This window comes from Callithrix jacchus, chromosome 16 (assembly GCF_049354715.1).
Source record: "Callithrix jacchus isolate 240 chromosome 16, calJac240_pri, whole genome shotgun sequence".
Classification (NCBI taxonomy): domain Eukaryota; kingdom Metazoa; phylum Chordata; class Mammalia; order Primates; family Cebidae; genus Callithrix; species Callithrix jacchus.
In genome coordinates, this window is record NC_133517.1 from 3,170,299 (window position 1) to 3,197,584 (window position 27,286).

General features: G+C 39.7%; 1 protein-coding gene across 2 annotated transcripts in view; it reads left to right on the top strand.

The window, feature by feature from the left end:
* PXDNL (peroxidasin like) overlaps positions 1–27,286 on the top strand; it is a 513,916-nt gene that overhangs the window by 381,590 nt on the left and 105,040 nt on the right. For both annotated transcript variants that reach the window (XM_035277673.3, XM_002758891.6), the window contains exons 13-17: positions 6,697–6,809; positions 9,694–9,850; positions 19,098–19,206; positions 20,868–21,025; positions 23,894–25,367. In XM_035277673.3, the coding sequence (XP_035133564.3) occupies positions 6,697–6,809; positions 9,694–9,850; positions 19,098–19,206; positions 20,868–21,025; positions 23,894–25,367 (2,011 nt within the window). The remainder of the gene's footprint in view (positions 1–6,696; positions 6,810–9,693; positions 9,851–19,097; positions 19,207–20,867; positions 21,026–23,893; positions 25,368–27,286) is intronic.

Sequence of the window (27,286 nt, forward strand, 5' to 3'; positions counted from 1 at the left end):
ACCAATAAAATAATAAGGTCTGAAGTTGAAGAGCAAATTAATAGCCTAACAACTGAAAAAATTCCAGGACCCGACGGGTTCACAGCTGAATTCTACCAGAGATACAAAGAGGAGCTGGTACAAGTCCTTCTGAAACTATTCCAAACAATACAAAAAGAGAGAATCCTCCCTAACTAATTTTATGAGACCAACATCATTCTGATACCAAAACCTGACAGAGATGCAACTAAAAAAGAAAACTTCAGACCAATGTCCATGATGAACATTGAGGCAAAAATCTTTAATACAATTCTGGCAAACCGAATCTAACAGCACATCACAAAGCTTATCCGTCACAATCAGGTCAGCCTAGGGAAGCCAGGCTGGTTCAACATACACACATCTATAAATATAATCCACCACATAAACAGAACCAAAGACAAAGACCACGATTATCTCAATAGATGCAGAGAAGGCCTTCGACAAAATTCAACAGCCCTTTATGCTAAAAACTTTCAGTAAACTAGGTATCAATGCAACATATCTCAAAATAAAAGTTATTTTTGACAAACCTGCAGCCAGTATCATACTGAATGGGCAAAAACTGGAAGCATTCGCTTTGAAAACTGATACAAGACAAGGGTGCCCTCTCTCACCACTCCTATTCAACATAGTATTGGAAGTTCTGGCCAGAGCAATCAGGCCAGAAAAAGAAATAAAGGTTATTCAACTAGGGAAAGAGGAAGTCAAAATGTCTCTATTTGCAGATGACATGATTGTATATTTAGAAGATCCCATCGTCTCAGTCTAAAATCTCCTTAAGATGATAAGCAACTTTAGCAAAGTCTCAGGATACAAAATCACTGTGCAAAAATCACAAGCATTCCTGTACACCAACAGCAGGCAAACAGAGAGCCAAACCATGAGTGAACTCCCATTAACAATTGCTACAAAGAGAATGAAATGCGTAGGAATACAAGTAACAAGGGATGTGAATGATCTCTTCAAGCCACTGCTCAAGGAAATCAGAGAGGACACAAACAGATGGAGAAACATTCCATGCTCACGATTAGGAAGAATCAATATAGTGAACGTAATGTATAGATTCAATGCTATCCTCATCAAGCTACCATTGTTCACAGAACTGGAAAAAAAAACACCTTAAACTTCGTATGGAACCAAAAAAGAGCCCACATAGCCATGACAATCCTAAGCAAAAAGAACAAAACTGGAGGCATCACACTAACTGACTTCAAACTATACCAAAAGGCTACAGTAATCAAAACAACATGGTACTGGTACCAAAACAGAGATATAGACCAGTGGAACCGAACAGAGGCCTTGGACATGATGCCACACATCTACAGCCATCTGATCTTTGACAAATCTGACAAAAACAAGCAATGGGGAAAGGATTCCCTGTTTAATAAATTGTGTTGGGAAAACTAGCAGAAAGCTGGAACTGGATCCCTTCTTTACACCTCATATGAAAATTAACTCCAGATGGATCAAAGATTTAAACGTTAAGACCTAACACCATAAAAACCCTAGAAGGTAACCTAGGGAATACCATTCAGGACATAGGTATAGGCAAGGACTTCATAACTAAAACACTAAAAGCAATGGCAACAAAAGCCAAAACGGACAAATGGGATCGAATTAAACTAAAGAGCTTCTGCACAGCAAAAGAAACTATCATTAGAGTGAACTGGCAACCAACAGAATGGGAAAAATATTCTGCAATCTACCCATCTGACAAAGGGCTAGTATCCAGAATCTACAAAGAACTAAAACAAATTTACAAGAAAAAAGCAAACAACCCCATCAAAAAGTAGTCGAAGAATAGGAACACAGACTTTACAAAGAAGACATTTTATGCAGCCAACAAACATATGAAAAAGTGCTCCTCATCACTGGTCATTAGAGAAATGCAAGTTAAAACCACGTTGAGATACCATCTCACACCAGTTAGAATGGCGATCATTAAAAAATCTGGAGACGACAGATGCTGGAGAGGATGTGGAGAAATAGGAACACTTTTACACCGTTGGTGGGAGTGTAAATTAGTTCAACCATTGTGGAAGACAGTGTGGCAATTCCTAAAGGATCTAGAAACAGAAATACCATTTGACCCAACAATTCAATTACTGGGCATTTACCCAAAAGATTATAAATCATTCTATTATAAAGACACATGCACACGTGTGTTCACAGCAGCACTGTTCACAATAGCTAAGACTTGGAACCAACCCAAATGCCCATCCATGACAGACTGGATAAAGAAAATGTGGCGGAGATACACTATGGAATATTATGCAGCCATAAAACAGGATGAGTTCATGTCCTTTGCAGGGACATGGATGAAGCTGGAAACCATTAGTCTCAGCAAACTGACACAAAAATAGAAAACCAAACACTGCATGTTCTCACTCATAGGTGGGTGTTGAACAAGGAGAACACATGGACACAGGGAGGGGAGCATCACACACTGGGGCCTGTTGGGGGGTGGGGGAGCTATGGGAGGGATAGCAGGGAGTGGGGGATTTGGGGAGGGATAACATTAGGAGAAATACCTAATGTAGATGGTGGGGGGATGGAGGCAGCAAAGCACCATGGCATGTATATACCTATGTAACAATCCAGCACAATCTTTACATGTGCCCCAGAACTTAAAGTATAATAATAAAACAATGTTTAAAAATGATATTAAGGTACATATAATGAATATGTAAAGACATGGAAAAATTTTCACAATGTATTAAAGATTAATAAAGCAGGTCATTAAAGAAAAGAAAACGTGTGTGTTTTCAGGGAACTCATAGTATGTGTGTCACCTCTAGTCAGCAAATGGCTGCTTGGCTCTATTTTAAATTTAAGCCCAGTTAGCTGCTTGGGATTTGTCCTGAAGGACTGGATCTTTTAGGTTTATATTTATTCACAGAATCTTAGCCGAAAAGGAAAGGAAATGAGACTAGAAGATTGCTAGTCAACAGGAAATAAGCAGATGGTCTTCCAAGTCTAGATCAAGTCCAAATGAGGAGATTCAAGGGCATAATTAGAAGAGCTTTGCTTTAGAGTGTGGTGTTAGATATTTCGAAAATATTAGAAGTGATGCACAGCTCGTGGTAATGAGCATCTGTTGCGACAGGAGGTGAAAGCAGCTGGCGATGAAGGACACCAGACAAAGGAGGCTATGATGTGAAGAGTGAGACACTGGAGACCTCTTGGTTGAATCGGAAGTGTCACTGCTGACCCTGGTCCTCATGAGACATCTATTATGCATTGTGAGGCATCCATCAGCCATGGTCTCAGCATTCTGAAATGCGTGTGTTAACTCAGCATACAGCATGAAACTGAAATACATAAGGAAAATAGGATTCCAACAGAAGAACCAAACGTTTTTATCTTTGTCAGTAATACATTTTTGATGTTACCATAATTTTTTTCAGAAATGCAGAAATATAGAAGAAAGATGTGATGAAAGCTCTTATTTCCTTAATTGAGGATCAAGCCTGGGTGACAGAGTGAGACCCCGTCTCAAAAGAAAAAAAAAGCCGAGCATGGTGGCTCCCACCTGTAATCCCAGCACTTTGGGAGGCCAAGGCAGGCAAATCACAAGGTCAGGAGTTCAAGACCAGCCCAGCCAATATGGTAAAACCACATCTCTACTAAAAAAAAAAAAAAATACAAGAATTAGCTGGTCATAGTGGCACACACCTGTAATCCCAGCTACTCCAGAGGCTGGGGCAGAAGAATCATTTGAACCCAGGAGGCGGAGGTTGCAATGAGCTGAGATTGTGCCACTGGTCACTGCACTCCAGTCTGGGTAACAGAGTGAGACTCTGTCTCAAAAAAAACTATAGAAAGTAAGGAAGACAGTTTGGTAGCTTTCCTGAAAGGCCACAGATGTTACTACCACAGGACTTAGCTTGTGCACTTTTGGATTTTTGTGTGTGTGTGTTTTTTTTTTTTTTTTGAGATGGAGTCTCACTCTGTCACTCAGGCTGGAGTGCAGTGGCACAGTCTCAGCTCACTGCTACCTTCCTCTCCCCTCTCCCGGGTTCAAGGGATTCTCCTGCCTTAGCCTCCCGAGTAGCTGGATTTGTATTTTTAGTAGAGACAGGGTTTCACCAGGCTGGTCAGGCTGGTTTTGAACTGCTGATCTCAGGTGATCCACCCACCTCGGCCTTACAAAGTGCTGGGATTACAGGTGTGAGCCACCACACCTGGCTGCATATTCCAGAGTGTCCGCACTGACTTACTTTGCCACCAACAATGTATGAGTAATTGTTTCCCTGCACCCTCACCTGCAATTTGTGATGTCATTACTTTGTATGTCAGCCATCTTTATAGGTGTGTAGTAACATCTCATTGTGGCTTTAATTCGCGTGTCTCTAATGACTTCAGATTTAGAGCACCTTTTCAAATGCTGATTTGCCATCTGTCTATCCTCTTCGGTACGATGTCATGCCTTTTGCCCGTTCTCTATTTGAAGTGTTTGGTTTTTACTGTTGAATTTTGGGGTTCTTTTTATGTTTGAGACACGATTCCTTCCTGCGTATGTGGTTTGCAGATATTTTCTCAGTCTATAACTCGCCTTCAGTACTCCCATCATGCGGTTCATAGCACAGAATTTTTTATTTTGCTGAGATCCAGATTGCCAATTTTTTTCTTCGATAGATCAAGCTTTTAATGCAAAGTCAGAGAACATTTGGCTTAAATTTCAAAGATTTTATCCTATTTTTTCATAACAGTGTTACAGTTTATATTTAAGTCTGTTGTCCATTTTGAGTTAATGTTTTATAAAGAGCGAGACTTAGGTAAAGGTTTACTTTTCTGCCTGCGGCTGTCCATTTGCTATTGCCCTGTTGGTAGAGAGGGCTGCAGGGAACCGCTTTTGCACTTTCATTAAAAATCAAAGGAGCGTATTCGTGTGGGTCCGTTACCGGGTTCTCGGGTCGGTCTCGTCGACGTGTGTGTCTGTGCGTCCTCACTCCTCAGCACCACAGTCTTGATGACTGCAGTTGTGAGACGTGTCTTCAAATCCAGCAGATCAATTGCTCTCACTTTGTTCCTTTTTGTCGAAACCAGTTTCTTTGCATTTCCACATACATTTTAGAATAACCTGATCTATAGCTATAAGATAAATCTCGCTGGGATTTTATTGAGAATTGCATTAAACGTGTATATCAACTTGTAAATAAACGAAGCCTTAACTGTCTTTAGACTTTCAATTCATGCCTATATGCTTATTCGTTTTTTTAAAAATCTCTGATTTTGTACATCAGCATTTTGTAGTTTTTAGTTTATAAGTACTGTAGATGTTCTGTTAAATTCATACCTAATTATTCCATGTTTTTGACCAATTGTAAATTTTTTTTTAAAAAAACCTATGTCCATATGTTCATCGATTGTATATAAATACCATGTATATATGAATACATACATGTGTCTTATATCCAGAGACTTTGCTGAAATCACTTTGCAGTATTTTTGCTATGTCTTAGGATATTCTACATAGACGATAATTTCTTTTGTAAATAGGGACAGTTTTATCTCTTCTTTTCCATTCTGTCTGCTTTCTATGTCCTCTTCTTTCCATGGTGCACAAGCTAGAGCTTGTAGCAGTATGTTGAATAAGACTGGACAGAACAGATGTCCCTGCCGTACTTCCTAAGGGAAAGGTATTCACCGTGTTTCCTTACTCCAGGGCTTTTGTACATGTTCTTTCCCAAGTTGTGTAAATTCCCCTCTGCTCTTATTTCCTTTCTGAGAGGTCTTTAGCTCATAATGAGTGTTGAATATAGGCAAACACTTTTTATTTACTGATACTATTATGTGACTTTTCTTCTTTGGCAGTTAACATGATGGATTATATTGATTGATTTTCAAATAATGAACCAGTATGGCATCCTGGGAATAAACCTTATTTGCTCATGGTGTATAAACCTTTTTATATTCATAAATTCTATTTGCCAATATCTTGTTAGTGATTTTTGTGTGTATGTTTATGAGAAGTATTGGACTGTAGTTTTTTTTTCATTTTTTGTAGTCGTTATCTAGTTTTGATATTAGGGCGAGCCTCCCAAAGGGAGCTGGGAAGTATTCCCTCCTCTGTTATTTTATAGAGGAGAGTCTATAAAACTGCTGTTAAATTTTTTAAATGCTGGGTCAAATTCTTCAGTAAAATAATTTTAATTCCTTCCTGGGGATTTCTTGTTTGGGGAGTTTTAAGGGTTATGAATTAATTTTTTAAACAGTTATAGAGCTATCTCAATTATCTATTTCGTATTAGATGTATTACAATAGTTTGTGTTTTCTGAGGAAATGAGATTCTCACTGAAGAGCTGGATCTTTTTATCTTAGCCACAAATACGTTTTGATGTTACCATATAGTTTTATTTCACACTTAACCAAAAAGTACTGAGAAAGAGTAATGAAAATCCTGCACCCAGGGCTAAGCTGAAGAGAAGCGCGTTAAAATGCAAATGTAGTTAAAGCTTCAGTGCGTTCCGTTTGCCTAATTCCTGCTCTCACTTCTGCAGGACTTGTGCCAGCCTCCGTGCTGCTTGTTATTCCACTAGATGTTCAAGTAATTGATTTTTTAAAAACTACCATGCTTAGCCAATATGGCATTCAGATGCATACCGTTCACTCAGCTGGCATATATTGACAAAAATGATACTGACATGATGATATTTTGGTTTGTTTCCACAGCTCTTCCAGTGTTTATTCAACTTCCCCAGGATACAAGTGTCGACGTTGGTAAGAATATAAACATTTCATGTCATGCTCAAGGAGAACCACAGCCCATAATTACTTGGAATAAGGTAAGATCTCAACTAAGAGTACAGTAATATTACAAACACTGACAGAGGGACTGACCCACTCAAATGGAGGGAATGGTTCTCATATCGATTTATTGCTGTTGCGATTTTTGCTAGCAAATAATACTTTTTATTCTGCAGCATGTTTATTTCCTCTTTCTTCTTCTTCTTTTCTTTTTTCTAAGTGACTGTATCTGATTTTGGTTCAGTGTTTTGATAAGGTTTATCGTTTCTCATTTGCTTGGTTGATAAAAACTTCATAAGCATAACTGAATTCCTCTAAGGAAAATTGGTTTTGACACATATAAATTAAGAGTTTAGTGGCTAATGAGAAACCGTTTTAAGTTAATAACTCAGACGTGGATTAAAAGTAGGTCATTGGCTAAAACAGGAAAGGAATGAAAAACTTGGTGTTAAAGAAACAAGAAAAAGTAGTTCTGAAGTTTTAAAACCCGAATGGCTTTCAAGAAACAATAGCTGCCTATTTATGTATCTTGGCGTCTTTTGGAAGCCATATTTCTCCAACATAACTGCTGCTTCTCTTTTAAGTCTTTCATCAAAACAGAATGATGGGTCTCAGATTTCAGTGTCCTTAAAAATCAACAAATTTGCACACTTGCACGTCATTTTTTGAAACATTTTGACAAAATATAAAATCTGTGAAAGGTCACAAAGCTGTTTTGCAAAACCGCTTGGCTCGTTTCTGTTGCTGCTATATAGTAACAAGGCCTTCCTCGGTGCTATAGCCGAGTCTCACACGCCAGTCTCTAGGAAGGGCGAGTTTAGGGGTCTCAGTCTGAAGTCTTTTGGTTCATGTCCTCTCACTAGTCTGAATATTTTTTAATAAACTCCTTTCAACTTGATATTATATATTAATTTTGTTTCTTTGAGATGGAGTCTTGCTCTGTCATCCAAGCTGGGTGACAGAGATTGCTTGGCACTATCTCAGCTCACTGCAACCTCCATCTCCCAAGTTCAAGTGATTCTCCTGCCTCAGCCTCCTGAGTAGCCTGTATTACAGGCACCCACCATCACTCACAGCTAGTTTTTGTATTTTTAGCAGAGACAGGGTTTCGCCATAGGTCAGGCTGGTTTCGAACTCCTGACCTCATGATCTGCCCACCTCGGCCTCCCAAAGTGTTAGGATTACAGGTGTGAGCCACCGTGCCCAGCCACATTAAAATATTTTGATGCTAAAAATAGAAAGTATGGAAAACATACATTTTGGTCAGTCTCTAAAGCCTTATTGACACCCTACAACATGCATCATTCTACAATAACATCAGCAGAACATATCAGTGTCTACTTTGTAAAAGGTAGCTTCCAATCACAAACCGATTGAGTGCTGACTCTATGCCAGATGTTTACATACACGATCACATTTACTCTTCATGACAGTCCTCTTCAGCTCACAAGTTTGGAAATAGTGTGAGTTAGCATACCTTTGTTACAAGCAACAGAAACCCTACCATAAGCAGGTAAGGAACGTGCTGGAAAGCGATCTGATTGCTGAGATTCTACGCAAACATTTCAGAGCTATAAATTTAGTCTGGGAGTTCTGGCAGTGGGTGAGGAGAAGGGAGGACAAGGGAGAAACTTTGAAAGGAAATTCAGTAATGGCCCAGCTTGAGGCAGGGAAGGTGTGGTTTTGAAGGAAGGACCCGCGAGGCCTTGCAACCTGTGCACCTGGTGACCTCATCCCTGACTTGTGTCTGTCTGGTCTCTCCTATGCCCTCTCCTCTGGTAGGTCCCTGAGACTTCCTCTCACTCCTACTCTGAGTTACCAGCTACCAATCACCAGGACTTGTGTTCTAGCATTGGGTAAAGTCAGCTGTGAGAATCCAAAGACCGGTGAAACATCATTTTCACTCTAAACGTTCACGGTTACACTCTGACCTGTTGGCTACAGCAGGAGTGTGATTCTTTTGAAAAAGTATCTCGCATCTTCCATTGCCTATGAGTCTTGGGGAGAGGCAGGGCAGGGGCATGCCATTTCACTGCAGTTTCATAACGCCAATTTATTTTACGTTTTCAAATTAACTCCATAATAATGACAATGTATGTAAATCTATATTAACTGTAAGCAAATGCACTTTAATCGTATTTCATATAAAACTTAGTTATTTTTATCTTCTTAAAGTATATTTTTAATTGAGTATATATATAATACACACATATCAGTGTATTAAGAGTACCTACAAACATGAGTACCTACAAGAAAGAAATAGAAGGGACATGAGAAATATGTTAATATAAATATTTTGATGTTTTTAGATGATGGATGTGTGAGCATTCTTCTCCCTGTTAATTTTTAATTTTTTTTTTAATTTTAGATATGGGATCTTGCTATGTTGCCCAGGCTGCAGTGCAGTGGCATGATCATAGCTCACTGCAGACTCAAGTTCTGGACAACCCTCAGCCTCCTGAGAACTACAGGCACATGCTACCATGCCTGGCTGACTTTTGTTCTAATATTTTTTTGTAGCGATGGGGTCTTGCTATGCTACCCAGGCTTGTCCTGAACTCCTGGGCTCAAGTTACCCTCCTGCCTCAGCCTCCCAAAGTCCTGGAATTATAGGCGTGAGTCACTGTGCCCAATCAAATGTAGTTGTCAGAATTATCTTTAGCAGTAAGAAATATATGAATCAATTGTGTGTATCCATCCATTGGAGTGATGATTTAAAAATAATTACTCTATTAAGTAATTACGGTTGAACTTTTGGTTTTCCTGTCTCCCTTCTGTCACTAGATTCATATATCTCCTCCAGTACTTGACACACAGCAGACATGCAGTCTGTTGAACAAATGAACCTACATTTAAAAAAGTAAGTACATTATTTTTTAGGGAATCACACCCACCCAGTGACAACTATTTTTTGCTCCCTAGGAAGGTGTGCAGATTACTGAGAGTGGTAAATTCCACGTGGATGGTGAAGGCACGCTGACCATCTATGACGCAGGGCACCTTGACCAGGGGAGATATGATTGTGTGGCTCGGAATTCATTTGGCCTTGTCGTGACCAACATGTTTCTTACAGTCACTGGTAGGTGTCTGTAGCTCCATTTTCAACATCCAAATAACTGTCTTTGAACAGCTGCCACTCCTAATGCTGTCTGACTGACCTCACTAATCGTACTTTCTTATGCTTTCTTTCTGGTCAATTGTGCTTGTGGTCAAAGCTGTTTTGTTCTTTTTAAAATAAAAACTTTTAAATATAAACAATATTAAGGGATATAAAGTAAAAAATAACAATGCCAAAAGAGAACGTAAATAGCAAAGATTTGCAAATGAATATCATGTTTTCTTACAGCCAAATTTATAGAATGCAAGATGTATTTATAGCCAAAATTTGAGCCAGAGGTAGAAACATAATATGAAATTCAGCCTGTATTAGGTACACCAGCCTAGCATATTTAATCTTAGTTTAAAACTAAAAATCAATCCATCAAACTCTCAAGTAAGATTTATAACCACTAGAATAAATACCTCAATGTTTGCCAGCATTTAAAATTGGCCAAAGTAATTGGCATAGCTTTTTACATTTTATCATCAATTTGATTACATAGCTAGAACCCTCTGCTGGCTGATTACATAGAATGACTGTTTAAAATACTGTTTACTGTAAAAATCTTTTTCTTTCTTTCTTTGATTATTTAGTTCACAAGGGAGATGGGAGGGTCCATTTGTAGGCAGACTTGCGTAAACTGTTCTGAAACTCAGGTGAGGTTATTTCCAATGGAGACAGGCTGTGAATGAAGGTTGCCTGGTATGTGCTCTGCACGGGGAAGCACTGAAGGAAAGCACAGCAGTCTGCATGTGGGAGTTGACATTAGAGTTGCTTTTTTTGCAAATGGTTTCAGGAGTTTTGCTGTATTGACTGTCAACAGCTGAAATACATGAGTTTAGCTACAAGCATTTGGAGTGCTATTTTGGCTTTGCTCATCTTTCAGTATCCTTAAAAATGAACACATTTCATAAATTCGGTTTTGTAGATTCTTTTTTATAATTTTAGGTTTTCCAGGCCTTATGGGTTCACAAAAGAGATTGGGTAATTCTTTCATTATTTTCAATACTATTTCATAACATGGCCCCGATTAAAAATAGATTTAGCTTATCAAGTTATATTTTTAAAGATTTGCCATTTTCCTGTCATATAAATGCTTTCATATTCTTTTTTCATATACTTTCATTTTCACTTACACATTCTGAGATCTCAAACTTCTGAGCATTTCTTTCACCCAGGTCAGCGGTCCCCAACCTTTTTGGCACTGGGGACTGGTTTCATTGAAGACAATTTTTCTACAGACTGGGGGTGAGGAAATGGGTTTGGGATGATTCAAGTACATTACATTTATTGTACACTTTATTTCTATTATTATGTTATAATATATGATAAAATAATTATACCACTCACCGTAATGTAGATATCACTGGGAGCCCCGAGCGTGTTTTTCTGCAACTAGATGGTCCGATCTGGAGGTGAGGGAAGACAGTGACAGATCATGAGACCTCTGGTAAAATGCCCTCGAGATAGTTTGGGAAAAAGTTATTACAGACTTTAAATTAACATCAGCATGTTTTAGAAATGCTAAAAATCTTTACCATTAGACAAACACACAAGCCAACAAATACTCTCTATCTCTGTCTTGCTCTTCCACATACACAGAAGCACTGTAGTCACAGTGAAAAAACATTTCAGAATCTCCAACATAAGAATTTCATCTCCTTTGACAGAAATTTAACTAAATGTAATTATACATACATATTAAAAGTAAAACATTCAGGCCAGATGCGGTGGCTCACTCCTGTAATCCCAGCACTTTGGGAGCCAACGCGGGTAGATCATGACTTCAGGAGTTCAAGACCAGCCTGGCCAACATAGTAAAACCCTGTCTCTACTAAAAATAAAAAAACCAGGCGCGGTGCCATGCATCTGTAGTCACAGCCGTTTGGGAGGCTGAGGCAGGAGAATCACTTGAACCTGAGAGGTGGAGGTTGCAGTGAGTCAAGATTGCAGCACTGAACTCCAGCCTGGATGACAGAGTGAGACTTTCAAAAAACAAAACAAGAAAGTAAAACATTGAGCAAAATGTATTAATCACTTTATTTACCAGATGTTAGAATAGTGGTAGCATCCACTGATACTCTGTTCTATGGTATTGAAAACAGAAAATCAGTCTATAGGGAGATAGTAATATAATAAAATCAATGTTATTCAACAAAGAAAAACTTTTCTTTTGTTCTGAGGCATTTATATGTCAATATGAGGGAAAAGTAATTTATACCAAATACATTTCATAATGTTAGAAATATTTTTAATAAAGTAAAAGATGCAAGAATATACATTTAAAAATTTTGAGTAAATTTAAGATCAAACACAAGGAGTGTATATATGTTTATACAACCCAAATTAACAGAATAAGGGAAATATGGCAAAATAAAGTAACATTTTCTGAATGTTATGACTGAGACCCTTTCATTCACCAGGCCATTATAAGTAATAGGAAAAGGTCATACATCACAGGGGGATTTTCCAATTCTGCTTCCCCTACTTAGTCACTGTAGAATGTTGTAACTGCACTTGTGGAGTAAGTGATACAAGTGAGTGATTACGACTCTGAGTTTCTAATTTGCACTGGGAATTATAGCCGTAGAAATTAATGCACAATCATGAAAAGTACACAACCCTCTAGGCATTATGCAAAATTTACATTTTACTGACTGATATTTAGAGCAGGGCATCTGCGATGGCAAAAGAAAGAAAAGATTTCCACAGTTGTAATTTTTTCAGAAAGCTCATTTTCCTTTGACATTTAATAGATTTTAGAACAGTTTACATAGATTTAAATGACCTGTAAGACTGATACAGTATTTACTGGGAACCCATTCTTTTGTTCAGGATGTTGTCAATGTACTTGATATCAGCAAATATTAATTCTATTTGCCCCCTTCTTCTTTCTCGATAATATTTTGTATCTAAGTGCTACATATTTTATTAAGATAAAATATTTATATAGTTATTTATTGTTTTAAGAAACAATATTTGTTTAAGAATAATTTATTGTAATGCTTCCTGTAGTATATGAACCATGAAGTGCTGGTAAGTGCCGTGAGGTATACACCCATTTCCTGCTTGTGAAAACAGTTCAGTTTCATGAAGACACAACACATCTGTGTGAAACATTAGCACTGTGAGATACTGAGAACAAAAGCCTGGGTTAAGCCATTGATCTCAGCCACTTTGGATAACTTCCTTACCCATAACTGGAATTGATTTTCCTATTTTTTAAAAAGATGGACCTGAACTCTCTCAAGAGTACTTCTCGGCATAGAATTTCGATGTTTCCATGATAGAATTCAAACAGTAGTTACAAAAATAGGACGACAGTAATGAGGAAGCAGTTTATGGCATGTCTGTGATAAAATTCTTACCATTGAGACATTGAATTAGTATGTGGACAAGGTGAAAAATACAAAGATGACCTATAATTTATTAAATGAAAAACTTGGAGCGCCTACACGCATATCCTGGTTTAAATTATATGAAAATAATGCTAAGCAATGTTATCTGCTCTGAAATTTCTAGTTAAGTGTCTAATTGTCTATTGGGCACCTCATTTTGGTGGGCACATAGTCCCTGCAATTCCTCATGTTAAAAACTGCCCTTGAACATATTAGACTCTGAACCCCCGTGTTTCCCCGAAGACCTTGTCTCCTAGCATGCCCTGGCAGAAGCAGGAAGCTGGGCCCTCCCGATTTATCTTCCTTCCCAGCTCCCTTACCGTAACTCGATTCACTGCTTCAGCGGTATCCTTAACTAAGTAAGTTATCACCAAACTAAACTGGCTACAATGAGCTTGAGAATTTAAGGCTACATTAGCTGACTTTCAGTTAGTGGGACCTTTTCTGTAAAGTTAATGAAATAACCTATACTAAACTCATAGGAATATTCCTAGTAAAAATAACAGTTAATATTTATTCCGCATTTACCATGTGTTCCAAATGCTACACATTAATTAACCTATTCAACTCTTGTGAGTTCTAGTTACTTTTCAAAAACTCTATATAAACAATTCGCTGTTTGAGTTATTTGACATTTTAATACCAATATTTGCCATGCTGTGGAGAAACATCAATTTCTAAGCCACTGAAGTTGTTGCAGAGTTGTGAGTGAATAATAAGAGATCAAAATATCTTCATTAGTTATATTTACTCACATTAATGAAGAGAAACTGGTAACTGCTATTTTACTACATTTTAAAATTTACTCAGAATAGGGTATAAATTAGTTTATGAACTAATTAAGAGACACATGATATATCTTTGCTATCTTGCCAAGCTTTTCATTTTATTTCGTATTTCATTTTTTGTCAAGCTTTAATAATACAATGAATGGGGGAATCCTTGTGTAAACAACAGCGTCTATTAGTACACATACACACATTTATGTTACCTTTAGCTATGTTAAAGATAACACATTTCTCATCCATTTTATACATAAAACAGAGTCACCACATATTTCTGTCCTGTGATCAATGTTCTCAAAATTTTAACACATACATTGTAATATCTGTAAGTAACATGTCTAGATTTTTAGTGTTGTAGTGTTTGAATACTTTAAACGTTATAAAGAAAACAAATAAAATATCATAATCTAAGTAGCAAACCTTAAACAAAGTAGATGGTGCCTTTCCTTTTCCAGTCTCTCAAAAAACAATGGAGCTCTCCAAGGCAATGAACCCATTTCCATATTTAATGATGCAAAGTGATGAGTAAGACAGATTCTCTGCTGTTGAAAGAAAATGATTTCACAAAGGCAGCCATCACCATCAATGTGTATGCTGTGGACATGTCTCCGGTGTCCTCGGACAGCCCTCAGGTGTGTTAGTGTGAGCATCATTCTTCTTAGGGAGGGACTGAATATGATAAGGCCTATTTAGTTATGATATTACATTATCTGCTAGTTTTCTCCCCCAGGGAGAAAGAGGGGGAAGATAAAAAAAAATGCTCAAGAACCTCATTGGTAATTTTGAAATAATCTCAGCTTTCCTTGAGGTCTGGGCATTTTTAGCAAGGGTGACAGAGGAGTACAGCCGTTTTGTTTCCACATCCCACAGCTGGGCTGAGTCCCCAGGTCACCCAGAGCCAGGCCTTTCATGCAGAGCAGTGAGTGGCCACATGACCTAAGCTCCCCTTTTCTGAAAGGAGTCAATGTTACCATTTGATTTTATCATCAATAGTGGTGACAGCCTCGTAGATGATTGCAAGTAAATGTGCATCAACAACTTTAAACATGTTTATTATGTATATTAAATTATGTTTATTATATAATTATGTTTATTAACATATTATATGTTTATTTAAATCTACTGAGGCCTTTTTATCATTTTTATTAACCCTGAGATTTAACAAAGAAAAATGATCTGACTGTTCCCCTGCTTCTGTAAAATTTTGCATAAAAAGATAGAGAATATGCTCAGAATTTTCTGAGTATTCTCTTCCTTAAACCATTAACTGAAGTGATTTTTGAGACAAATAAATACAACAGTATTGATTAATTATAATGTGACCCCAACACATTGGATTTGCTTTACATAACGCAGTGCTGTTCTGAAGAAATTTATAAAAATATTTTCACAATTTGTTCCAAATCAAATAGAACAACACTGAAATCAATTGAATAATAAAAGTTAGTTTTATTTTACTCTAAAACCACATAAGCTTAACAAAATTATAACTAACACAAAAATGAGAAAGCTTTGTTACCAAGAATGTTTTTGTTTGAATATATTACATGTTTAATGTGCTTCTATGAATCTGTGAAAAACTTTATGTGCTTTCTATTTGTGTAGTTTAGAGTTTAAATATTTCAAATATAGTTTAGAGTTTAAATATTTCAAAGAATATTTGCATACTATGCCATTTAAAAAATTTTCTCCTTTTCACTTTTACACACTGGATAACTTCTAATTCGTATAAATAGCAGATCATATTGAAGGAGATGACAGTGTAACACAGTATCAATTGATAATCGTGTGAGGATATAGATTGCTGATAGGTTTTAAAACACAATCATGAAAGCCAGCTTGTATGTGCATTGCGACATGCAGTTTTAAAGAACTTCACATGTCTTTGCTATCTGCTAATCACATCAGCCCTGAGCGCTGTGCAGAGCAAAGCTTGCTCTAGTTTATGGCTGAGCTAAAAGATGAAGACAAGTGCTATAAAATCCCTATGCTTGTAAATCTTATATAACAGCAAACAATTTTATAAATAGAATATGCAAAATTATCAAATTCATCTTAACATATTAAATTATGGTTTGCTGAAATTTATACCTCATATATACTTCTGTCCAGCATAGTGAATAGCTTTTTAAGTTTTGGCATCTCAGTAGCAACTACATCTTGTACTGTAACTCAGTCCTAGCACACAACTTTCTTATTTCCAAATCCAAGTAGACCTTTGATAATATATTTTGTCCCAGGTGCAGTGGCCCAACGACAAGGCTTGCCACAAATAGAAGCATGTGGTTAACGCTGCTTTCTACATTTGAGGTTGAAAAGTGAAAGAGCAAAAGGGACAAAGAAAAAGCGAATACCTTGATTAAATGATCAAGTCACCTTGGATGCCAGTGCAGATTGATTAGATTAGTTTTAGTTGCTTTATTTCTCATGTAAAAGTAACAAATTAAGTAGGCTCATTCTTACTTTTTTGTTGAACACAAAATCAGACTAATGTAGCTATATTTATAGTATTCAGTTTTCACATAAGCATAGTAATTATATTGATTATTCAGTTGGTTAATTAATGAATTCATTCCCTCTTGTGTCCACATTCAGCTTTCATCATCCTTGCTATATACGTAACAACTACACTACATCTAAGTATTATGTATTTTAGTTCAATCATGTTATGATAATCTCTTTTTAGTTTTCTAATTTTTACCTTAAGCATCTTTTAGTGTCTGTCCACGTAGACACAGACAATTCTAAGTGTCGCATGATATTCCATGTTGAACGTCCACCACATTTTCCTTGCAAACTGGTATAGTTTGGATTTGTGTCCCTGTCCAAATCGCATGTGTAGTTGTAATCCCCAGTGTTGGAGAAGGGGCCTGGTGGGAGGTGATTGGGCTGAATTTTCCCCCTGCTGTTCTTGTAATGAGATCTGGTTGTTTAAAAGTGTGCAGCCTCTCTCCCTTTGCTCTCTCTCCTGCTCTAGCCATGCTTCCATCCTCTTCACCTTCTGCCACTATTGTAAGTTTCCTGAGGCCTCCCAGTTACGCTTCCCGTATAGCCTGAGGAAGTGTAAGGCAATTAAACCTCTGTTCGTTATCAATTACCCAGTCTCAGGTAGTGCTTTATAGCAATATGAGAACAGACTAATACATCTACACTTCCACTGCCATACAACCGATTTTTTACAATTCCTACGGCACAAAGTTGCAATAAACATTCTCACACCTATGCTTGTGGATTCCAGTTATAATTTTTCTGAATATATACATGGGATTAGAATTGCTGGATGAGAGGATGTGTGCCTATGCGATTTTACTAAGTAACACTGCAATTTCCCTACCAAAACAAGGCTCTAAATTTGCAACCCCCAAAATAGGTGTTAATTCCACAGTCCCATCAGGCTGCCTGAGGATTTATTAGTCCTCTCACTCCTGTCAAACTTTGGCTTTAACCAGCTTTTTATTTTTTGCCGGAATAAGCATAAAATTGTAGTTTATTGATACTTTAAATTCCATTTTTGAGGTTACACGTGATTTTGAGCATGTTATGTCCTTATTAACTTTTGAGCTTTTCTCTTTTACCACTTGCCTATATATTTTTTTCATAGTGTATTATAAGGTTTCTTTTTATGAAATAAAATATTTCTGCATTGGAGTTTGAGATTGCAAATATTGTCAGTTATTTGTGTCATTTGTCCATTAGTTCATTTGTTCATGTTCTTACTTGAAAGGATATTATTAATTTCATACAGTTGAATTAATCAATTTTCATCTTTGTTTTCCTCCAATTATCATTAGTTACTATGCGGTCAATCCCACGTATTTTTTGGACCAGGAAAGGCAACACTGGTCATGTAGAGCCTCAATCTTGTCATAATAAAGGCTGCAATGACTTGACAGTGGAGCCACTACTTCCTCATAATTGATGCACATAATCTTGTTTGTTGAGAAGGGTTTTCAGTAAAGCCCTCAATTTTATTCTTTCCTTATAATAGTTCCATACCACTGTTTTTTTTTTTCTTTAATTTTTTTATGTTAGTGGTCATTTTAAGACAATAAAATCTAGCGCATATAGATGGTCATAATACAAAGGAATTATCCTGTAATATCTAGATGTAGAATGTTATATGGGCCCATCTATTGTCTATTGTGAAATATACATGCTTAAATATGTATATAAACACATATATAAATATATACATGTATAATTGTATCATACTATATTGTGGTAACACCTTGACTTAGGCTTATATTAGTTACTTCCTTGTGAGTTCTTATTGATAATACGTAAAATATACACCTTTCAAACTCAACATTTAAAGCTATACTGACTCTTGCTTTCAATATTTAGCACTGCTAAAAAGTTATTGTTTTGTCTGTGTCATATAAAATGTTACTGTACTTTTAATATCTCAAAAATGAACTAGATACTGTGCTGAGTATTTCTCTGATATGAACTGTATTCATTCATAATGATTTTTATTTAATATTTGTTTCTTTTTGGTTAAACTTAAACCATATTTGAAGGAGATTTAGTAGATTGGAAATAATCTGCTCTACAGTCACCTTTGCAGAGTTTTCACATATTGGAGAGCTATAGAAAAAGCATAAATTCACTTTCCTATAAATCTTGCTGAGAGCTCAATTCTTGCCCTAAGGAGAGTCTGTGGGATGGGAGAATAGATACTTTGCTTTAATGTTTAACACTGAAGCAAGTGGCTGAAGAGATAGACATTTCATACCCTCTCCAAGATGACAAATTGCCGACACACTTCGATCCCACCTGAATCGGAGTTGTTCAAGAGGAAGTATTTCACATAGCCTTACTGGAATTCAGAGCACTTTATTTCCCTAAGTAACACTGTTATTATTAGATGAAGCTTTGCTTCAAGATAATTACCTACATCTCTGCAATGGGCATTATGTAGATATTTATAACATTTTCATTGTCTTAGAGGTTTTTTCTTAAAAATGTAATGCCGTTGATATCATATCGCTCCTAACTTCAAGGTCTGTTTGATATTTTTAATCACGGAGTTGGTTTTCAAAGCTGTGCAGGGTAGACAAGCTGGCGACGACTTCATTGAATCTTCCATTCTCGATGCTGTACAGAGAGTTGACAGTGCAATTAGCTCCACACGAAGACATTTGTTTTCACAGTAAGTATTTTTTTTATACAGATTGCAAACGTGTTTTCTTTTGTACTTCGTTTTTATTATATCCATAAGTCACATTATAGTGCATAAGATTGAAAAAGAATGCTTTCTTTAGTCCTTGAGTCTGGGCTAGCCATCATTATCAGTTCACCCTGAAAAAGGGAAAACTTCTTCCCCATTCCCCTAAGTGGCGTTCGTTTATCCAAAGGTCCGTGCTATACAGTCTGACAGCAGGCTCCAGGCAACGGGCTCTGTTACCTCAGCATCCACCAAACAGTGTCAGATGCAGTGCTCCTGCAGTGTGTGAATGGAGAATAATTATCAAGTTGAACACACCTCGGTGTAAACTGGGAGCCCACGACAAACACTATGTTTTGGGATGTTTGGCCCTTTACATTATTTTAATTCCAATTGCAATGTTTATGGACTAGTGAAATCTTCCAAGCCCACAAACTTCTCTGCGTTTGTAACATCAGAATGTGTTAACAAATAAAGATCATTGGTTTCATCATAATCGAAGAAAGCATATATTCAGCATTTGTAGTTAGTCGCCAAGAGGGACATCGTAAAACCCCCAGTTGAGTCCCATTTGGCTTCCTGCGCATCCATAAATAGAGCGGCTTTGTGGTCATGGACGTCTGGAGTCATGCAGCCGATTTATATTCTCTTCTTGATCCCTCACTTTGTCACTTTCTGTCTGGGTGACTTTGGGCAAGTGACTTAACATCTCCGTACCTCAGGCTCCTTGCCTGTAAAATTGGGGTAACAGTAGGATCTACTTCATGGATGTGCTTGCTAGGAAGGAAAAATAAGATAATATAGACAAAGTGCTTCACCAGTGAGTAGAAAGTGCTTAACCAAAGCGAGCTATAGGCGTCAAAACGATTTTTCTTTTATCTCAAGTTATTAAGATTCAAGACATAGAGGATGAGTGAACCAGTTGACCAAAATCTCTAAAGCAGTTTGCTTCACATTCTCAGTGCTTTTCAATTTTTTAAAATGTATTTAGTTCAGTTCTATAAATGTGCATAAACTGCTAGTGTGTGCCGGTCAGCGGGCTTCGCATTTGGGATGCCAGAGGAATAACAGTTCAGCATCTCATCAGTAACCTCGTTCTTTCTTTAGCAGAGAAGACAATATGTCAGCAATTCCAGTGCATCTTGCTGAGTGTGTAAGAGACGTATTTAATGATACGGGAGCACTGGAGAAGATGGAGTGATAGCTTGTCAGAGTTCTCAGAGCAGCTCTACAGGGAGAGTGAGGCCCGAATGGGATTCTAAAGGCGAGTGGAAATTTCTAGGAGGTTACACTCAGGGAAAGAGAAGACACAAAATGCCAAGACCAGCAGACTGAGTAGTGCATAGTGCTTCAGAAAGTTCACTGAGAGCCCCAAGAATTCATTCGTCAGAGATGTTGCTTACTGCATAAAACTATCGTTTAAATCACCCATTCGTTAAAAGTATATGTATATTTGAATTCAGCACTGGGACTAACATTTGGAATCAAGTTGTTAGCAAAATATGGAAAAGAAACCACAGGTCCTCTGTGGAGCTTTCATTCTTCTCGATCACTTGGGAAATGCCTTCTTAAATGCACAATATTTTTAAGTTTCATGGATTCTGTAGTTTTGCCTTGCAAAGAATCACGTGTTTTATCATTTGCAGAAAACCTCGCACCTCCAGTGACCTGCTAGCTCAGTTTTATTACCCGCGTGACCCGCTGATTGTGGAAACGGCAAGAGCAGGGGAGATTTTTGAGCACACGCTGCAGCTGATCCGGGAACGTGTGAAGCAGGGGCTCACTGTGGACTCAGATGGCAAAGGTCAGCCGCAAAGGCATTCTGTCCTTAGCCTAACTGACCACCACCTCAGCAGTGGACCCTGAGCTTTTAATCTCCAGAACTTCGTGGGATTTAGAAATTAATTTACCCACTACTTTTACCAAATAAATGCAGATGTTTCTCATAGGAACTGTAATTCCAAAGTAAGGATGATAAATATATATTCAAACTTGTTTCAACTTTTGACAGTTATGTGTATAGAGAACAAATCTAGGGAACCTATATTAAATGAACTTGCATTTCAAATCTAATAGATATAACTGTGTCTTATAGAGAAATGCTTTATTACCAAGGGATTACTCTTCTACTTACCCTTGTAATCACCTGAATCATTTAGTGAATTAACTTAAAATTTCTCCTACCACTTGTAATATTTATAATCCCTCCTCACTTCTTTTGTTTTTTGGGGATTTTTTTTGTATATTCAAGTTCTTGTGTATTTTTAAAACCAGACTTAGTAAATTTCAAATTAGATGTCATAGGAAGCTTTCAGATTTTCTCTGTTCTCTTTAAAATGAAATAAGTGAACGCGATTCTTTGCTATGTACTATTTGTGCTGTGAGTACAGCATCAACTTCTATCGGCTTATCCTTCCTCTGTTCTCCTTCAGAAAATCAACCAAGCGTGATGCAGAAGACCTCTCTGTGAGCCTGCCTCAGCCTTTAGTGCTCTGCACAATTTCTCTAGCAGGCTTTTGACTGTCCCTGGTCACCCAACATGATGGGTTTTCAAAGCTATTTTAGCAAAAATATCCAGTGAAATTTCCATTTTAGTCCATATTAGCACTTTAAACTTCTGGGTACATGATTCTGAGCCATACCAAGTGTGAGCTGGGCATGGTCCGGTCTGCAAAAACCCCAGCTCTCCTTCTTCCTGAGGCTCCAGGTAAAGGTCAGGCCCGCATGTCTTTCTGGCCCTCCTGGAGTTCTATATGCACCTATTTCTATTTGAAGAAGAAATGATTGGCAGGTACAACTTTGTCTAGGTTCATAATTAGAAAATGAGAAGCAATGTATATCTCTAGAGATTTGGTTTTGCTAAAATGTGCTTCAATGTTCATTTTCCCAAACTGAATATATCTTCTCATTTAAGGTACTCAAGAACTTTGAATACTTTTTCCAAGACAAAAAAATACTATGCTATTTTACCTCGCTTTCATTATGTGTCAAGTTGAAGGCTCCCCCGCCACCCACCACTCCGCCCCCAACAAGGAGCATCTTGCCCAAAAAGTGAACTCAGTATCCATATGTTAAGACAGAGGAAGATTCTCATATCTATATACCCAAGATGAAGGCACCTCGGTATCCAGCTAGGGAATGGCTAACACAGATAAAGTGCGAACGATCCCATGATAGCTAGCCAGTTTCTGAGGATTAAATAGGAATGGCATCTTTTTTATTTTTTAAATTTTTTATTGGATTTTAGGTTTTGGGGTACATGAGCAGAGCATGCAAGACAGTTGCATAGGAACACACATGGCAGTGTGCTTTGCTTTCCTTCTCCCCTTCACCCACATTTGGCGTTTCTCCCCAGGCTATCCCTCCCCACCTCCCCCTCCCACTGGCCCTCCCCTTTTCCCCCCAATAGACCCCAGTGTTTAGTACTCCCCTTTCTGTGTCCATGTGTTCTCATTTTTCATCACCCACCTATGAGTGAGAATATGCGGTGTTTCATTTTCTGTTCTTGTGTCAGTTTGCTGAGGATGATGTTCTCCAGATTCATCCATGTCCCTACAAACGACACAAACTCATCATTTCTGATTGCTGCATAATATTCCATCGTGTATATGTGCCACATTTTTCCAATCCAGTCTATTATCAATGGGCATTTGGGTTGGTTCCAGGTCTTTGCTATTGTAAACAGTGCTGCAATGAACATTCGTGTACATGTGTCCTTATAGTAGAACGATTTATAGTCTTTTGGATATATACCCAGTAATGGAATTGCTGGGTCAAATGGAATTTCTATTTCTAAGGCCTTGAGGAATCGCCACACTGTCTTCCACAATGGTTGGACTAATTTACACTCCCACCAACAGTGTAGAAGTGCTCCTTTTTCTCCACATCCTCTCCAGCAACACAACATATCTACAACAGGAATGGCATCTTTTAGTATGACTTTAGTCAACAGTCTTTGCAGCGTTGGTAGAATTCTGGAAATTTAAGCCCTGCGAAAAGGTAGAGCTCCCAGCATGTCCCTTATTATGTTTCCTATTTACTAGGGAATGACAGCTTGTAGTGGTTGAGAAAGTTGCTGCTTAATCCTGCCTTGTCAAATATCACGTGAGTTAATATTCACATGAACCACACTGACATTTCTTTGACCTTATTCTCTAGAAGCACACAACTTGAGAGTAAAATTCCGAAATGGAAACAAACAAACAAAAAAATCAACAAATCAATTCTGGGATGTGGATGAAAAAATCCCTGCCAAGACACAGAGGGGAAGTTAGGAGCTGGCTGGCACCTGCTCTCCGTCCGTCTTGCTCCTTCTAGCAGTTAGCCACTGATTACAGGACGAACAGCACAAAAGTAACCCGGATCTTCTGGAAACATCTTTTAGTGTCTGGTTGGCACCTGCTCTTCTTCCATTTTACTCCTAGCACCTAGCCATTGTTTACAAGATGAAAAGCACAAAAAAGTAATTTCGGGATCTTCCGGAAACACCTTTGAGTGTTGTAGAATGATCCCCCCGTTTTGCTGTGACCTCACAAAACGTTGTTGGAAGTAAGAAAGGCCTCAGTCCACCCAGGGCGGGCGGGGTGGGAGGTGGTTCCCGCAGCACCTGGAGTGCCAAGGTGTCCGCCCCTCCCAGGCCATCCCTCCTCACGGCTTTCGCCTTGCCTTTCAGAATTCCGGTACAATGACTTGGTGTCCCCGCGCTCTCTCGGCCTCATCGCCAACTTATCTGGATGCACAGCTCGCCGGCTTCTGCCAAACTGCTCCGACCCGTGTTTCCACGGGAAGTACCGCTCCCACGACGGCACGTGCAACAACCTGCAGCAGCCCACGTGGGGCGCGGCGCCGACCGCCTTTGCGCGCCTGCTGCAGCCCGCCTACCAGGACGGCGTCCGCGCGCCCCGCGGCCTCGGCCTCCCCGTGGGCTCCCGCCAGCCCCTCCCGCAGCCCCGCCTGGTCGCCACCGTGTGGGCGCGCGCGGCGGCCGCCACCCGCGACCACAGCCACACCGGCATGCTCCTGCTCTGGGGCCGGTTCCTGGAGCACGACTTGGACCACACGGTGCCCGCGCTGAGCACGGCCCGCTTCGCGGATGGGCGGCCCTGCAGCTCCGTCTGCACCGACGACCCCCCGTGCTTCCCCGTGGGCCCCCGGCACGCGCCCTGCATGCTCTTCGCGCGCTCCAGCCCCGCATGTGCCAGCGGCCGTCCCTCCGCGAGGGCGCAGTCAGTCCACGCCCGAGAGCAGATCAACCAGCAGACAGCCTACATCGATGGCTCCAACGTCTACGGGAGCTCGGAGCGGGAATCCCGGGCTCTCCGAGACCCTGCGGCGCCTCGGGGACTCCTGAGGACAGGCCTGGCTTGGCCTCCTTCGGGAAAGCACCTGCTGCCCTTTTCCACAGACCCGCCCACCGCGTGCGCGCGACAGGAGCGGGACAGCCCGTGTTTCCTGGCCGGGGACCGCCGGGCCAACGAGCACCTGGGTCTGACCGCCATGCACACCCTGTGGTTCCGGGAGCACAACAGGGTGGCCACGGAGCTGTCCGCCCTGAACCCCCACTGGGACGGAGACACGGTTTACCAGGAAGCCAGGAAGGTCGTGGGCGCGCAGCTGCAGCACATCACCTACAGCCACTGGCTGCCCCAGGTCCTGGGGGACCCCGGCACGCGGCTGCTGAAGGGGTACCGAGGCTACAACCCCAGCGTGAACGCGGGCATCATTAACTCCTTCGCCACCGCAGCCTTTACACTTGGCCACGCGTCCGTCAATCCCATTCTTTACCGACTGAATGACACCTTCGGTGAAATTTCCGAAGGCCACCTTCCGTTCCACAAAGCGCTCTTTTCACCGTCCAGAATAATCACGGAAGGGGGCATAGACCCGGTCCTCCGCGGGCTGTTTGGCGTGGCTCCTAAACGGCGGCCACCCTCCCACCTTCTCAGCCCGGAGCTGATCCAGAGGCTCTTCTCCACGGCCCATTTCGCGGCCGTGGACTCGGCTGCCGCCATCATTCAAAGGGGTAGGGATCACGGGATCCCACCGTATGTTGACTTCAGAGTTTTCTGTAACTTGACTTCAGTGAAGACCTTCGAGGATCTTCAAAATGAAATCAAAGATTCAGAGATTAGGCAAAAACTGAGAAAGTAAGTACGCAAATGTTGCCTGGACTTACACATTTCTTAGGAGAGGTGAAGGTGTGAAAGGTCATTTTGCGTGGCTGGGATTTGGTTCCCTGGGGTGTGGCAGAGCTCTTAGTACTTGTTATTGTTGGAGAGGGTTGATATTAAAGACAGGATTCACCAGAAACTCAAATCCCCCTTTCTGCTCCTTTTTCTATCCACCTCCTTGGAAATGCAAATATTGCTACCGCCCATTAACTTCTAGCTGCATTTCGGTTAGCGGAGATAAAGCACATCAAGCCCATTCCCGTTCTGTGATAATCCAAGCAACACCCTTTAGTTGATATGAGGCCATACATTCTAATAAAGATTCAGAAAGGAAACTGGCCCATCACATAAGCCTTCTTAGGCAGAGAAAAGTCGTGAAAATAAACACAAATTATTTTTTGTCATAGTTCTAAATTCATGGCCGAATTTAAGTTGGGGCTTTTTCACTGCAACCTTGGTATCTTTCAGTAAAGTATCACTGTTATTTTTTCTACATATGGGATTTGAAGCTTCATTGAAACTACAAGTATACAACATTTCCAGAGATGAGCTTCAACTGTTCCGCATGCTCACCACCTTCCATCTTTAAAAATATTTTTTTTTCAAAATGTTTCACAAGGAAGTTTTGTCTGTAGTAGGTTTAATATAGGAGACATAGATTTATTATTATGTTAAGGCAGATTTGGGTGAAATCTTTCAAAGAAGTTTAAAATTATAAGTTCTGCAGCCAATTGTCAAGATCAGGCCTTTCTTCACAAACTCAAGGCTATAAATACTTCTGGTCCAATAGAATTTGCCACATATATGGAATATCAAACTGTGAAAATGTGAAATGTATTTAAAAGAAATCAGAGCACCCTGCAGATTGAATTTGCACATTTATTTTTGTTTGTTTGTTTTTTGTTTTTTGAGACGGAGTTTTGCTCTTGTTACCCAGGCTGGAGTGCAATGGCGCGATCTCAGCTCACCACAACCTCCGCCTCCTGGGTTCAGGCAATTCTCCTGCCTCAGCCTCCTGAGTAGCTGGGATTACAGCCACGTGCCACCATGCCCAGCTAATTTTTTTGTATTTTTAGTAGAGACGGAGTTTCATCATGCTGACCAGGATGGTCTCGATCTCTTGACCTCATGATTCACCCGCCTCGGCCTCCCAAGAATTTGCACATTTCTTTCGGAAAGGACGTTGATTTGGATTCATGGAGACCTGGTTTAAATCTCTGTTCTACCACCCAGTCGTACCAAGATCTTGTGAAAAGTAAACAGTTTTCAATGTTAGAATACCTATACAATGAGAAAGTAGCACCTTCTCAGAATTCCTTAAAGACTAAATATGTAAAATGCATCAGATACTTGGCCCCGTTCCTCCTGCATCACAGGCAGTCAATAAATGTTAGCTGTAGAGGTTTTATTATCACATTATCATTGCGGTTGTCAGGGGCATTACGATATTACACATCTGCTCAGATGCAGCCCTGTGGTAGGGTGGGAGCCGAGATGATGGAAACAGCAACCATACCTGGAAAGCCTGACAGTGCAGGGGAGCAGGGAGCTGCCGGGATCAGTGCGGAAAAGGCTTGGTAGAGGAGGGAGGGAATAGAAGTGGTGATTAAATGCTGTGGGCACAGAGCTGAGAAATGAAAGGCTCACAACAAGCCACTGATAAGAGATGTCATTTGATCCGGTCTTAGAAGTTTAAGCGTAAGAGGCTAGATGATGGGGAACAGCAGGTGGCATCGGGGGAGAAGGACTGGAAGCAGGAAGGTGTGGAACTGAGTGTCAGAAGAGAACAGATAGATAGCAGGGGACGGGTTTTAAAGAGGCTGTGTGTCATGCACGGGAATCTGATCTTCACTCCGTTTTTGACTCTGAAGCAGGAGGATGACCTGAAGAGAGAC